Source organism: Candoia aspera, chromosome 4, assembly GCF_035149785.1.
Source record: "Candoia aspera isolate rCanAsp1 chromosome 4, rCanAsp1.hap2, whole genome shotgun sequence".
NCBI classification, from domain to species: Eukaryota; Metazoa; Chordata; class Lepidosauria; order Squamata; family Boidae; genus Candoia; species Candoia aspera.
This window is the reverse complement of record NC_086156.1, coordinates 69004699-69020574: the sequence shown is the minus strand read 5'-3', so window position 1 is coordinate 69020574 and position 15876 is coordinate 69004699. Positions and strand designations below refer to the sequence as shown.

The 15876-nt window shown below is 37.3% G+C and overlaps 1 protein-coding gene across 2 annotated transcripts in view; it reads left to right on the top strand.

Annotated features, from left to right (window-relative positions):
- EIF2AK3 (eukaryotic translation initiation factor 2 alpha kinase 3) overlaps nucleotides 1-12685 on the top strand; it is a 36957-nt gene extending 24272 nt beyond the window's left edge. For both annotated transcript variants that reach the window (XM_063300388.1, XM_063300387.1), the window contains exons 12-17: nucleotides 1912-2061; nucleotides 4786-5560; nucleotides 8337-8504; nucleotides 9626-9727; nucleotides 10442-10504; nucleotides 11652-12685. In XM_063300388.1, coding sequence (XP_063156458.1) covers nucleotides 1912-2061; nucleotides 4786-5560; nucleotides 8337-8504; nucleotides 9626-9727; nucleotides 10442-10504; nucleotides 11652-11816 — 1423 coding nt within the window. In that variant the 3' untranslated portion in view covers nucleotides 11817-12685. The remainder of the gene's footprint in view (nucleotides 1-1911; nucleotides 2062-4785; nucleotides 5561-8336; nucleotides 8505-9625; nucleotides 9728-10441; nucleotides 10505-11651) is intronic.
- Nucleotides 12686-15876: the final 3191 nt, after the last annotated feature.

The following is a 15876-nucleotide window of genomic DNA, read 5'->3' as shown; positions in this document are numbered from 1 at the left end:
TTTATTTTTAAAGCATTTATGTGGCTGCCATATCTCATATAATGATCCTAGGCAGCTCACAACAACCAGTAAAAACAAGATTTTTTTTTTTAAAAAAGCACCCTTCCACCAGGCAGACCAATTAGCCTCCTGACTCAAACCCTATCCTAGCCCAGTGCTTGTGGGAAGAGTTAGGTCTTCTTGGCCTTGCGGAATGCTAAAAGGGCAGGGACCCCCCAAATCTCAGGTAGGAAGCTATTCTAAAGAGCTGGGGTGGCTACAGAGAAGGTATTGTCAGGAGTGAGGATGGCGAGCAGGGGGCTCCCATCCAGGCTGTAAAGCGCATGCGTAGTACTGAGGAATTAGGTGGCCATTCAAAGAGACACAGATCGGGCCCGCCTTAGTCTTTGGGGTTTATATGTCTGGGTTTTTCCCACGCTTCTTCAGTTTGTTAGGATTTTCTGTTCTGTAGCAGTAATAAAACACTAGAGACCTATTCCTTGTCTCAGCGTGGTTCCTGGCTGTTAGGACAGGTATGCTTCCAAGGTGCCATCACATAAGGGAGGGGACCTGAAGCAAGCCAACCTATCTGACCAAGTGGGATGGGCAGATTCCCTCAGGGAGAAGCAAATAACCTGGCCCTGTGCCATTGTGGAGTTTTAAAAATGATAACCAGCACCTTGAATTGCACCCAGAAAGCAGCTGAGAGCTAGTGCAACTCACACAGCAGTGGTGTAACTCAAGTGAACTGCAGGGCACCCAGAACTGTGCGTGCTGCTGCATTCTGGACCAGTTGCAGCTTCTTGATGGTCCTCAGGGGCAGCTCCAGGTAGAGTGTATTGCAGTAATCCAGTCAGGAGGTAACTAAGAGATGAATAACCACAAGCAAGGGCTCCCAGTCCAGGAATGGGCACAAATGGTGCACAAGATGAATTTGTGCAAAGGCTTCTCTGGCCACGGCTGCTGCCTGCTCTTCCTGCAAGAGCCGCAAATCCAGAAAGACCTGAGGTTGCGCGTTGAATCTGTCCAAGGGAGCGTTAACGTATCCAGAGTCAGAGATATCAACTCTCCTGACACTGGGGGGCCAAAGACTCACAACCATTCCATTTTTCTAGGATTGAGGGACAGCTGGTTTTTCTCCAGGTTGTTACAGCCACTAGGTACTGAACAAGCACCTGAAGAGCATCACTTGCCCAGCATAGGGTAGAGATGTACAATTGGGTATCATCAGCATACTGACGATACCGAACCTCATGCTGCCAAGATGTTAAATAGGACAGGAGAGAGCCCTGAACCCTGAGGGACCCTGCATAACAGACCTAAGGCTGGATTTCTCCTCCCCTACTAGAACTGACTGGTACTGGCCATGGAGAGAGGAGGAGAGCCACTGCAAAACAATGCCTCCCACTCCCGATCTCCAGAGCTGGTTCAACAGGATATCACAGTCAGTGGTATCGAAAGCTGCTGACGGACACACTACCCCCATGCAGTTCAATTTCTTTTCAGTATGTTGATATTTGTAAATCATTTAACTTTCTCTCTTCCTTAAAATTATTAAAACAGATGAGGGGGACACCAAAACAGGAAGGGTACAGAGCGTGTAGACCCTGAGGACTACTGGGAGAGGAACTTTGAGATCTCCACCTTTCACTCAAAGGGCTCAGTCCTGCCACTCTAATGTTATACATAAAAGGAGTTCTTGTAATGAAATCTCGGATTGAATTTTCTTCCAAGAAAATCTCTCTTGTAATAGGCTATTCCAATTAATTACTGAGTAGGAAGTTATAGTTTCCAGACAAGGAACTTAAAGAAAGAAAATTTCTTTTACCACCTGAAAGATATGGTAAATAGGTAGGTAGGTAATATTTGTCCAATTTATCCTGCATAAAACCGACTTTTTGTCTTATTTTGTTAATTTCTCTCAAATTCTAGAGAGCTGGCACGTGAAAAAGTTATGCGTGAAGTTAAAGCATTAGCAAAACTTGAACATCCTTCTATTGTTCGATATTTCAATGCTTGGTTAGAAGCACCACCTGAGAGCTGGCAAGAAAGAATGGACAAGCTGTGGTTGAAAGATGAAAGGTATTTATTGTAGTTTTTAGAAATTGTGCAAGTTCGTTAAAAGGCTGTGGAAATATTAGCTGTGTTAGCTAATCATGTTAAACCAGAATTTTGCAGAATAGTATCTGCAGAGGAATCAAGACATAGTCAGAAGAATATAATATAGCCATTTGATAAAGCTGAGAAATCTGGTTGGTGTAATGCCTGGATAGGAGATCAGATGGGAATCTCAGCTTCATTATTCCATTATTGCATCTTGGGTTCAGTAAGGGATAAAAGTCAGGATACACATGCACTAAATAACTCAGAAGCTGAAAGGAGATCAGAGACAGTGTAAACTAGCCTTTCTCAACCTTTTGACCCTGGAGGAACCCTTGAAATATTTTTCAGGCCTCAGGGAACTCCTGCACATTCAGGCTCAAATATAGGCCAGAAGTCACAATTCATTTCATGTGTAGACCTGTATATGTAAAGAATGAAATTTACCTCTTTAATGTGAAGTTTCCTGAATTTGAAATAATTTTTTAAATAAATCATGATCTCCCAGGGAACCCTTAGTGACCTCTTGTGGAACCCTACAGTCCCACAGAATCCTGGTTGAGAAACCCAGATGTAAACTCTCCCCTCAGTAGTCCTTGTGCAGCACAATATGATCCCTCCAGAATAGCACTGTAGAAAACATTACATACATAAGCATGGAACTTACTGACTTCAATTACTAATCTGTTTTTATTTGTTAGTATGGTGGTTCCAGTAACTACTTTGAAATTTTTTGATCAACTGTGATCTGTTGCTGCATTAAAAAATTGGGTGTCTGGTTACTGTCACTTCGTCACAACGTGTCAGTGAACTTCAAGTCTTTTGTTTAAGTCTGCCATATTTGTGCCTTTATAGGTCTAACATGGTTTTTCAGTTGAGATTGGGATATACAAACCTCTCACATTCAGTTTTGCTTAGTTTCTTAATGTTGCAGATTAAAAACAAAAATTCACATGCATTTTCAGAGGCACTTCTTCTGTTGCAAAGATATTCTGGCAGAGGTTTTTGAGTTGCAAACTGTATCACAAAATTCATGGAATGCAGATTTTGGCAGGCATGTGCCTTTTGCTCAAAGGTGCAAATATGGTTAATTTTTAAGAATTTAAATGAAACAAATTTCTTATCCATCCCTAAATTAAGTATCACTTTTCTCTTTAATGCTATTTTGGAGTATAATTCAAATTAGGATTTGGTCCATCTTGTGTTATTCCCTAACTGTAACAGATGTGTATTGGACATTTCCCACATTATTTGGACTTTTGCTTTTTGCCTGATAGGATCACCTTTTTGGTACATCCTGTTCATTGTGGTCTCCACCCATCAGCTCCTCTTTTTTACAGTACTTGACAGTTTTTCAAAAGAGACTCTTTGCTTGCTCAACACTTTAGTAAGGCTGTTTCTATTTCTGCTGCCTTACAAGGGCATTCAGTACTGGACTTGGGCTTTAGCAATCAGAAACAGAAAATAAGAAACATATTCACTTCCTCATGGTATGAGCAATGGACTTTCCCTCAGGGGGAAGAGATAGACATTAGAACCCACCTTCTTTAAAATCTTCCATAGAAATTTCAGATAAACTGTTTGGTCCTGTCTTATTAATGCAATGGTAGAAGGATGTAAGACATTTTTCAACTGACTTGCCATTGTTTCCTGTAATTCTGAATGGCTTGGGAAAGAAAATGAATTTGGAATATTGCATATTTTAAAAATGATTCAAAAGCAAGTAACACTGCAACTGTATGCTTCCTAGGACTTCCTGGGGACCCATAAGGTCTGTTGGATCTTCCTCTCCAAAGGTGGAGAGAAATAACTATGATTGTACAAATATATTTAAACTCAAAAAACACTCCAGCACTTGCATTATCAACATTAACATTCTCATGATGGTAGAGGCAGAGGGAGTGTTGCTGGGAGGCAGAAGGAAGAGGATTGATCCATAGGGTGCTCCTCCTTTCATTTGGTGGTCATGAGATATGTCAAATTAGTTTTAGAAATCATGTTAAATACATTTATGAGATCGTTAGAATTTTAAATAGCACTTCCTACTATAGGCCCATTAATAAAAAGATGCTAGAAGCCATAAAACGGGGAAGGAGTCCAGATCTGCTGCTCTCTTCTGCTCAGGTAAGTTGGATTTCTGGAAGATTTGAAAATAGATTTGCTATCTCAGAAGAAATCTTGAAATGTTCTTGTTAAAATGTTCAGAAGAACATTCTTTTGTAAGGTTCTTTATACTCTGAATGTTGTAAAAAGTAACTTGATGAATCTAATGAATTAAAAGTATTTAGTGAGGGTATGCATGCTTTGAATATAATTTGGAAGAAAGCTGCCAGACCTTGTGCAAACACAGCTCATTTCTACCACTAATTAAACAACCACACCCTTGTTTAGACTTCCACATAAGCCTAAAAAAGATGCTGGTGTTTTAAGAAGTCATCTTGTTAAAGCAACTCTTAAAGCAGTGACGTCTTTTTTTCAAGCTCAGAAGGAAGGTTGCAAAAATACATGGCTGCTCTAATGAACAGCAGAGGGTTTCTGTGCTCCTGCAAGGTCCGAAGCATTCCAAATCATTTTTGAAGCATGTGTTCCCTAATGCTTAGAAATGGGAAAAACTTTGTATTACTGCTCTGTGGGCAACATAGGTTAAGATTAATTCAACTTTGTAATGTTATCATTTGCTTTTTTTCTTTCTTAATGTATTTAAAGTATTGATTGGCCACTCAGTTCTCCCAGTCCGGTGGAGGTGCCATCATTTAAAATTAGAACAGAGCCATTCTCTGCTAAAGAACACATTGAAGTCATTGCTACATCTGTAGAAAAGAAGACTTTGCTTTCGGTAGGAATACCTGGTGGCCAGTCAGATTCATCAGAGAACCAGTTTTCTCCTTTGGAGTTTTCTGCCTTTGATAACAGAGACTTGATCCAGTTGGAAAATCCCATGTCAAACATGCAAGACAGTTTCATTAATGGCTGTGATATAGAAGGTAGTCCTGTTGATGATAATGATCCTGTACATTCCTTTGAAGTTTATCTTCCTACTAAATCAGTAGCAAGGATGAGGGAGCGAACATCTTCTTCTATTGTCTTTGAAGACTCTGGCTGTGACAATTCTTCTAATAAAGAAGATAATAGTACTGATTCACTTCACGATAGCCACTGTGAAGACAAAGCAACAAGCGCAAGAGGGTCAAATAATAGAAACTCCTCCTCAGCAAGCTCCTTATCCATTTCTCCACCAAGACCAACAGCTTTAAGTTTGGACTGCTCTAACAACTCTGTGCAAAAACTTTTCCCTACCACTCCAAAAGTGTATCTTTATATCCAGATGCAACTTTGTAGAAAGGAAAACCTTAAAGATTGGATGAACAGAAGATATACAATAGAGGAAAGAAAAAGGACCGAGTGCCTTTTGATATTCCTGCAGATAGCTGAAGCTGTCCAGTTCCTGCATTGTAAAGGGTTAATGCATCGGGACCTCAAGGTTTGTACTGAGAACATGGTGTAATACTTCACCCCCCTGAAGCAAGTTGTTTAATTATATGTACGTATTTGAAAAGCCCTTTCATATTCAGTAGGATTATTCCTTCATTGCTCTATGTTAAGAAGGATGTCAGGGAAAAACTAGATCAGCTTTACCAGCTATTTATAGTTATTTAAATTATTTATTGGTAATCTTTATTAGCTGCAGTGTAAACATAAAGCAAATTATATAATAATAATTTATTAAACTTGTACGCTGCCCAACTCTCAACGGCTGTGGGTAGCTCACAAGAATCGAACAAATTTCAATAAAGCATAAAAAATAAATTTGGCCCTACTCAGTAATTTGGCCCTGATCTCATTGTACATGGGGCAGTGGAGGACAAAGTGGATAATGTCCTCCACTCGACCAACACCACAAGGACAGAGACATTGTTCGACAGGCAGTTTACAAAATCTCCCTTTGAGTTATGTGGAGGGCATAACTTTGCCAGCAAAGGGATGTTAAAGCCCTTCTCAGTGAAGCACTGGTTTTGTTAACCAGGCACTGGGAGAGGGTTCTATGTTTTTTATAATGATGGTACCAAGATGAAAATTTGGATGATCGTACTGCGTGGCATCTTTATTAGCATCCCTTTCAAAAAGCCTCTCTCTAATATTTTCTCTGTTCCAAAAACTAAGTTCTCCCAAAGATAGTAGAGAATAGTGACAAAAGTTTGGTTCATTGGTTCCCAACTGCGTTATGGAGAAAACAGGATTTGGCAAAGGGGGATTCTTGAAGGCTTTCTAGTTCCTTATTGTGCCCCAACAATGCAAGATGTATTCTAACAGTGAGGGAAGATAGCCCTATCTTCCTAATGAAGTTGTTTGGACTACTTCCAGTTGGGCAGTAACCTTCTCATCCCACCCCCAGATCTCAGTCCCATGCAACATCTGGGCAATCACCTTGCCTTGAAATCTTTTAACTGCCAGGGCTACCAGTTGCCCTCCTTTAGAATAGAAAAATTTCAGAATAGCACCCACAGTACATTGGGCAGTTGCTAACAATTAATGGGCATGAATCCCTCTCCCCTCCGCCACTTTCCCTCTCTCATCACAGTTCAATACAGACTGTTGAAATACTGTACATTACAAATAATTCCAGTATTCACCACATTGCTAGTTAATACATCCAATACGTTTAGTAATGTCTGTATTGAATTGTGATTTCAGTTACATTAACAATGTTGTTTTTAGATTTTGGTGAACAGTTAAGATTTGAGGCCACTGAGGAAGTATTCAAAACATGTTTTTAGTTTATTCAGTGTCAAGTTTCCTTTGGTATTTTGAAACTACTTTTCATCTCCTTCATGCTAAGTTCTACTATCCCCCTCAGATAAGATGACAAAACTTTTACCAGAGGATATTTCAGGTGGTTTCAAAGCAATCAGGAGTGGCTTGGACTCCTGGGAATTTTGTCACAGATTTTCTGTCTTCTTCATTGTCCCATTTGAACTGTCTTGGAAATCCAGATTGGAAGGGGGTACATTTTTCAAAATGTAGAAATAGATTAAATGGTCTGTTTCTGCTTTCATGAGCTTTACAACAGATGTAATCTGTCTGATGAATCTAGGGAAAAGGACGAAGACGTCAACTTTAGTATTGGGCTTTTATTTTAACCCCTATAATCTTGGGGAATGGGAGGTTTTCTGCCTTTATTGCCCTCTTTGGGCCCATTTAGAGAAAAGTGAATCTTTAGAGAGCAGGGATCTTTGCTTCCTGTTTTGAAACCTGCTCACAAGCTGAAAGCTGCTACACGTATTTGATTATTAATAGGTAAGTAATTCATTTTGATCCAGAATCACATGAGAAATTTACATTGTGGAATAATCCAAATTTGAAGATAGTAGGGAGGATGTTGTATGGAAATATGTGGACTAAAGGAATAAGTCAGTTGATTTTTAAAGGATGTTTTAAAGACTTCGTATTCTAAGTATGATTTACCCATAACATCTGCTTCATAAGATACACAGTTGAAACTTATACTGCAAAATGTTATGGTCCAGAAGCTTTAGAAGCCTCTCAAATACCTGGAATCTTAGATTCTGTTAAGAAATGCAGCATTTGAAGTGAAACCAACAATTCAGTTTTCTATAAAACTAGACAACCCTGTGACCCATTGGGCCGTCCTCTGAAAGAAAGGTTAGTGTAGTCTGATGTGACCAGAATAAACATTTAAATTTTAGGCTGACCATATTTTTTTTAACCCCAATGCTAGACAGTCCCATGATCATCTAAGAAGAGTATATATCATAAATAGAAAAATAATTGTAGTGGCAAACATTTTTTAAAAATTCATTGCCTATTTCCATTGAGCATATTTTCCATAGAAAGATCACTTTAAATAGTGTGAATTCAGATAATGCAGTCATTTTGTGGGATTCATTCATTGCACCAATCAAGACCTACCTGTATTTCACTGTTGAAATAAATATTTTAAAATTTCAGACAAAGCCCATATAGGAGAATTAGGGGGTGGGGAGATTGTTAGTTGGTGTTCTATCATCTCTATTTTATTTTGGAGAAACACCTTACAGCATATTACAATCAGTTCCTCAAGATAGTTTTTAAATGTGCATGTGTGTGCTTTATACTTTGGAAGGAAGCAAGGATTTCTTCCAGCAGTATTGTAAAAACTGATAGATTTGAAAACTCTAATGATGCAATTTTATATGACATAAAGTAGGTTGTCAATCCCTTTATTGTAATTTTCTTTGTGTTCACTTGTTTGTATATAGCCTTCCAACATTTTTTTTACAATGGATAACATAGTAAAAGTTGGAGATTTTGGCCTAGTGACTGCAATGGACCATGATGAGGAGGAAGAATCTGTTCTAACACCAGTGCCAGCTTATGACAGGCACACAGGGCAAGTTGGGACCAAACTCTATATGAGTCCAGAACAGGTATGCTTTCTATCTCAGTCTTACTTACAGGATTCTCATAATGGCATTCCAGAAGTTAAGGCACAAATGTTGGTACAAGTATTGAGTACATATCAAGCATGAGTCAGAGAGTTCCCTCTTCTGAACTTTGCCCCATCTGTAGCATGGAAATAATACTTTCTGCCTTATTAGAAAGTGGTAATAAAGAATACTCAGAAGAACTATATAATGTGTTTTTAATGTGTTCAATCGCTTTATGTTTGCAGTATGCTTGTTACTTCCCCAGTTAGGATTTAAGTGGCATTTATTATAGTTTTGGAGGGTTTTTTTTAATCTAGTGCATTAAAGAAATTACATCAATATTGTGATATTTAGAGTGAAGAGTGTTTCACTGCAGAAGGCATTGAATGCATAAAGAACAAGTATAACATGCAACCTACAAAAATCAGTGTTGCAGTGTGGGAGTTCCTGTCCAGTGTGCCAGCCAGCTACCTCCTCTTTCCAGATACCCAATTTCTACCCTGTTGGTACCCAGCAAGCATGCAGCTCTTTTAATTTTTGTCTTTGTTTTGTTTTTTCCCTGAGGATTTTTTCTAAACTTGCAAAATTGAGGTTCTTCTAAGCATGTTAATAGTTTCCTATTGTTTTTCAGCAGCCTCATGTTGTTTACATTCCTGTTAACGCTCATCACCAGAAGGAGCAGTTAGTTTTATGAATAAGCCTTTAACAGGAAATACATTCACTCACTGTTCTCAGTCTTAGAGGAATATAAATGTGTGAAATGCGTATCCCACATCCCTCCAGAGCATTGAATGAAACATACATGAATTAAATGCATCATTTTACAAATGCACATAGTGTTTAGTCTTTTTATTATTTGGGACATTCTATTAGCTCGTTCATGAGATTTCATTTGGTTTTAATATCCGTGTTCCAAATATCTTACTATGTAACTGTTACAGTGCAGAAACGTTTATTAAAATGAATTGATTTGTTTGATGTTATTTGATGCAGAGTACTGTCTTGTCTTACTTATGTTAAATATTAAGGGTTTTGGTAGAAATAGTGGTGGTAAAGAAAAATGTAGCTTGAGTTCTGATGGTTCAGTTTTTGATGGCTATTTCTTATCTTAAATTTTACAGATCTACGGAAATGCTTATTCGCACAAAGTCGATATATTTTCCTTAGGACTGATCTTGTTTGAGCTTCTTTACCCTTTCAGCACTCAAATGGAGAGAGTCAGGGTAGGTATGCCCCTCTAGAAATATTCTTGGCAGAGAATGAATTATACCTTAGCAATAAAACGAACGTTGTGAGTTTTCCATTAGGTACAAATATTGTAAAAGCAGAAAATTATTATTATTATTATTATTATTATTAGCTATGGCTTTGTAATTCCTCTGGAGAAGCTGTAGTTGAAGTTAACAATTTGCTTGAAATAGCCATGAGTATATTTGTAAAATAATACTGCCTTGTCAAATATGTACTATTCCAAATTACTAATATTCTTAACTGTTAAAATTTTATCACAAATTGGGGGTGATTTTCATACTGTTTTTAAATACGTTTTTTGTTTTTCTTATATCAAGACCAAGAAGTCTGAAAGCTTATATAAATATAACTACTGAGTGAATGGAAATAATGAATTGGACTCAGTACAGTAGCAGTAGTAGTAGACGCTTGTACAAGAACAAAAATGTTATCAAGTGTTTCTGCAATCTAAAAAAAAAGATACGATGGAATAAATTTCAGAGGAAGGACAATTTACAGTTTTATGATGCTATGACTGAAATAAATTAAAACGTATTACTTATTAGAAAGTTGCAGTATCTTCTCTGCTTTTAGAAACTGAAAATTCTGTGCTTGTATCTAAACTTGTACAATTTGGACTTAAAGCTAAAGTATGTGCAATTCATATTTCAATGCAAATAGCTTTTTCTTTTAAAAATGTTTTACAGATATTAAGTGAAGTAAGGAACTTGACTTTTCCACCACTCTTCATTCAGGAATATGCACAGGAGGTATGTAGGAATTTATATTCTCAGTTTAGAGCTGTGCTTTAGCTTTGGGATTTTATTAGGCCAAGCTGCATTTATTTTATTGTTGAAAATCATAAACATACTTGGTGAATTGTGGTATTACTCTCCTGTGCTTGATCTTGCCCCTCATGACTTCCATCATTAACTGAGGAAAGAAAACTTGGGTCCAAGAGATAATGAATACATCCTTGCAGGAATAAGCCTTGCAAGACTTCTCTTAGAACTTTCCCCCCAAAAATACTACTTTTCTAGGCACAGTTGATGGCACTTTTATCAATCTGGGGAAGGGGGAGTTCAAATTATAAACTTTTGCTTTAGAATAGACTGAACTTGTTCCTAAGCTTAGCTTTAACATAGCCCAAATGGTCTCCATGGTATGGAGCACACTGCCAGCTGAGGCTGATTAACCCACTCTAGAATAAAGCTGCTTCCCCCGCCCCCATTGTGTGTGCTTATGTCATTGCTACTAAAACAGCTGCACTGATAGTTCATTAGAACACAAATACCTGAAAGATCACACTTGGAGACCCTCCTCTGGCTTTCCTGCCATCTACTGAAAATGGTACAGGTAACGCCTTTGCAGATGTGCTGTCTAATGCCAGCATTCTAATATATTTTCAGTTTCAGAGAATATTTTTCTTTTAACTCCAAATGTAAATTAAACTGTGAGGCCCTGCTGTTATCTACTGTCTTTTGATTTGATAATGTATTTTTCTCCATACTCTATTATTTTATTTCTAATTGCCATGAGCGTGTTCCATGGAAAGCACGAGTTCTTGAAACTTAATAATTCCTCTGTGATACTTTGAATTGATTACATCTTCATCCCTCTTTAAACTTTCTTACCACCTTTTGTATAGAGTTTATAAACAGATAATTATCCAGTTGCTGTTAACTTTGAGAGCAATACTATTAACTGTAGCCACACTCTTGTTATTTATTCTAAAAGAGTGTGAGACAAATGAGACAAGATTGATGCATACCTGTTATGCAGAAAATTATTTTGTCATTGGCTGGAAAGGGTCTTTGCATTTACTTTGTAATACGGGACAGCACTTAGATAATGATAGCAATTGAGAAGGTTTCACTGTCTGAAATAATATTGCATTCTTTTTTGTTGTTGGTTTAGCATATGATGGTAAAGCATATGCTGTCTCCAAGTCCCACAGAAAGACCAGAGGCTGCAGACATTATCGAAAATCCTCTCTTTGAAGATTTGGAATTCCTTGCAAAACCAGTGCTCAGGCAGCGATCACGGACAATGAGTTCATCTGGAGTCAAGCATTCAAGATAGCTGAGTAAATAATCTGGCACAATTACAGGCACCTTGAACAGAGTTTAAATGGCCATTTAAAACATTCCTGCAATATGCATATTGTAAGCTTCATTTTTTTCATGTCTGATTCATGCACAGCATTATTACCAAACGAAACTTAAGAATTGAATGCTTTCGGTCTTTTTCGAGTGAATGATTTTCACTTCAAAACCTGGCCTATTTTAATTGTGATACACTATTTTGCATTTGAATCTTGTACATATTTTATAGAAAAGTTTAAATGAAGCTTGTTATGTAAATAAAATAAAATTCTATATTTTAATAGAAACAGTGGCTTTTAATGCCAATATATAGGTCTTGATTCCTTTAAATTAAAAAAATGAAGATGATCTGAAAGGAAGCTAAAATAGGTAAATCTCATGATTTTGTCCCTGGTGGGTAACACACAAAGTGAGAATTGTTTTACTGTCAGTAGCCATGTTTAGAGCAATATTGTGATAGACTTCTGTTCAGAGAAATTAATTGAAAAAAATGTTTAGATTGGATTTAAGATATGTTGATTAAAAAAAAAGCTGCCTTGGATACAGTTTTGAATTGCAACAGAACCAAATGAAGCATTTAATTTCTCTTTTTGTAATTCCAGAAACATATGACTAATATAATCTTGCAATTTTGTAGTAATCAAGTCTTACGCATTTCTCAGCTAAGATGTTATTATTTAATAACACCTTTTTCTCAGTGTAAATATGTTAATTTTTATTTATAAAATTGCAAGATCAATCCATTTGGGTTGGTGGTGTACAGCATGCACTTGAAGTAATTGTTAAGTGCATTAAACTACTGTGACTTCTTTCAAGTCTGATTTAATAAAAACTTTTTTATTTAGATGTGATTGTGTTGTCTTTCAAGATTGAAAGAAAATAGCTTAATTTGGTGATTTCATCCCCATCTCCATATGATAGCTTTCCAAACACCCTGCTAACCTTCCTAACTCTCTCCCCTGCTGCACACTAGCTTGTTCTGCCCTGTCTTCCCAGGCATGCTGGTATCTCTCAGCCTCCATTTCCATACATCACTTTCACCCTCATTTAGGCTAGTCTCCTCTCCAAGTCATTCATAGCAGATGGAAAACCCCAGGAGGAAAAGGGGCATGTTTTACATAAACTTATAAACACAGACACAAATAATAAATAGAAAGGTTCCATGTACAAATATCCTTGCAACTGCCTTTTCCAGGCTTCATCCTCAGAAAATAAATCATTGTATTTTTGCCATTATAAATTATAAATATTTTCCAGTGGTCTGAAATTTAGTACAGAAGCTATCCAATGAGCTAGCTAAACTTCTAACAGGTCACATAAGAAATGGATGAATACTTGTTTCCCATTCAAGCGCAGATTCCAAGTTCAGACAATGTTTTGCATATCTTTAAAATTCAAGCAAATATCTCTGCCAGTTTAAAAAAAAATCCATCAAATATTTATTAAAGTACGAGTTTGCTTAAAATGCCTATTTTAATCAAAAGTTTATATACAGCAAGTGGTACTGTAGTGCACATTAGTGCCGGAATGTCTTCCTGACTTCTCAAAATTAGATGGCTCCCACCAAATCATGAAGGTGATTTGCAAAAGAAAGTAGATCAAGGGAAAGGAAGCAGCATTATATGTATGTATTGGTATGTATTGCTTGTCTTTGTATGTTTCTGAACTGTTTGCATATTTGTGTGTTAAAGAGAGAGCTGTGTCCACAATTCTTGCATTCTCTTTCTTTTTTTCAAGATTATCCTCTGCAGATGTGATACAGGGGTACTCAAGGGTTTTGTCTTCACTTTTACGAGTTCTTATATTCTCAAAACTGGTAATAGTGCAAAATTAAGGTATAAAAAAAGCTCAGTAAAAGTCAAGTGAATGTACTGAAAGTCACAACATTTGAGGAAATGATATGTCTAGAAACAACTAAAGTTATTCCATTAATGGTAAATTCTGGTTAAAACCCTGGTCTCATACTGAAGTTAAGAAGGAAGGGGGGGCTAACCAATATGTGAATGCTGTGTGAAAGTCAGCCCCCTGCCACAAAACGAGCCAACTAGAATACATGGCTAACTTCAGCATCTTGAGACAGCTGCTGCAGCCTCTATACTAAAGGTGGCTCTTTTGCCAAAACATGCTTACTTTTGGTCCCTGTTTAGAGGGATGTTTCCCTGTGCTCTGAAAAATGAGAATGGCAAGATTGAGGTCTCTGGCACTGGCTGAGAGTGTGTGCAGTCTACTGCTAAGTAGTTCAGTGGAGTGTGGGAACATTGATGTAAGGGCACTCTAGGAAAATACCATTTTGTCTGGTGTAAAAGATCATAGCAATTCACTACAAATGCTCATTGGCCTAGCAGATGTTAATAGTACATTAGTATCTCTCATCACCATCCATCTGTGCATACACACAAACTGTTTCTAAACATTTGATAGCATATTGTCCCTGATGTTAAATAAAAAATAGCTATCATGCTTCAAAGCCATTGATATTCTTACCCTCCTTCAGAAATTCATTCAAATTACTGGGCAAAACTACTTTTATAACTGCTCTATATTTGTATAGTGTAGCTTTGTGCTGCGTCAAGAAGTTTTTCCTTTCATCTTCTAAATCAATTTCCATCCTGTTTCGTTGGATGACCTGAAGTCTGAGTTAAGAGATTTTTTTAAAAACCCGCACTTTCAATGATTTGTACATTCATTCATTCATACATTCCTCCATCCATCCATCCATCCATCCAAGAATGGTCCAAATCTTTGACATTTTTGGCATCTTCCCATCTTTAGAATACTTTATAATACCCTTGTTTTGAGGTACGAAGACCAGGCTTGTATACCAACAATCTTGCAAAATGTATTTGAAATACAGGTTTGAATAAAAACTATGATTTTGTTATTCACTGATTTCATAATGATTCTCAATATGCAATTTGTGCTTTTCAGACTAGTTCCTCAATAAGGTGTTTCCCTTCAGCCTTTTATCCAATCCAAGAATATTCCTGGTTAGTCTCTGTTAGCTGAGACCTCACTTATTATATGTGATTTTTTTTTCCTGTCCCAAGGTGCATCATTTTATCTTTGTTTACACTGAACCACACTTCCCACTTTAATGACCATTCTTCCAGACTGCAGAAATTGTTTTGGAGCCTCTGCCTTGGGATGAATTCCTTAATTTAACTCCCTTATGTAATATTGCTGATACGAACTACAGAGAGGAAAATACACAGCTACAAGTACCTGTATATTTTTATCTCTGGAACCAAATAACTTGAGATATATATGTGTGGGTGTTTTTCACTAGAAAATGGGTATGGGGATCTCAGCTCTAAATACTTGCTATTTCTAGGTTAAGCAAAAAAAATTGATAGGTCAGGTTGTATTTACAGGAATTTACAGCTAAATAAATTCCTGCAATATGTGCTTTCCATTGGTCTGCTCATGGCACTAGCTTGAGAATGCCAGTTAAACTTCCACAGCATCTATGACCACTAGATGCTGCTGGAGGTCTGAAAATCTGAGCATACAAACATCTCTTGTGTACAGTTTGATTGGTTGCTGTTTTTTTCCTGGCACTGAATTAAAGTGAAATTGACCAATCACATTTTAGATTGCATTATCAAATCTACTATGTGGCAGGAAGAAAAGGAGGTCTTACTTTTCCACTTCTACAATCTTAACATGAGATTTTTTTCAGGCAGTGGAAAATTGTCATCTATCCCAGAAAAGGCTGACTAACCATCTTCAACATTCTGCAGCAACATATTCACTCTCTCTCAACCCAACTCACCTCACAGGGTTGCTTTTGTGGGAAAAATAGGAGGAGGAAGGAGTTTTAGGTATGTTTGCCGCCTTGAGTTATTTATAAAAATAATAAAAGGTGGGATAGAAAATAAGTAAGTAAATATTTGTTGGAGGCCATTTTTACAAGTCCAAATGAAGTGTCCAGTACATCATTTTACTCAGTTCTGGGGAATCGTTTTCAGTTTTCATGGCCAGAAGATGAGAACAAAACACTTACAGGAGAACCTGCAAGCGCCTGTATCTTCAGTCTT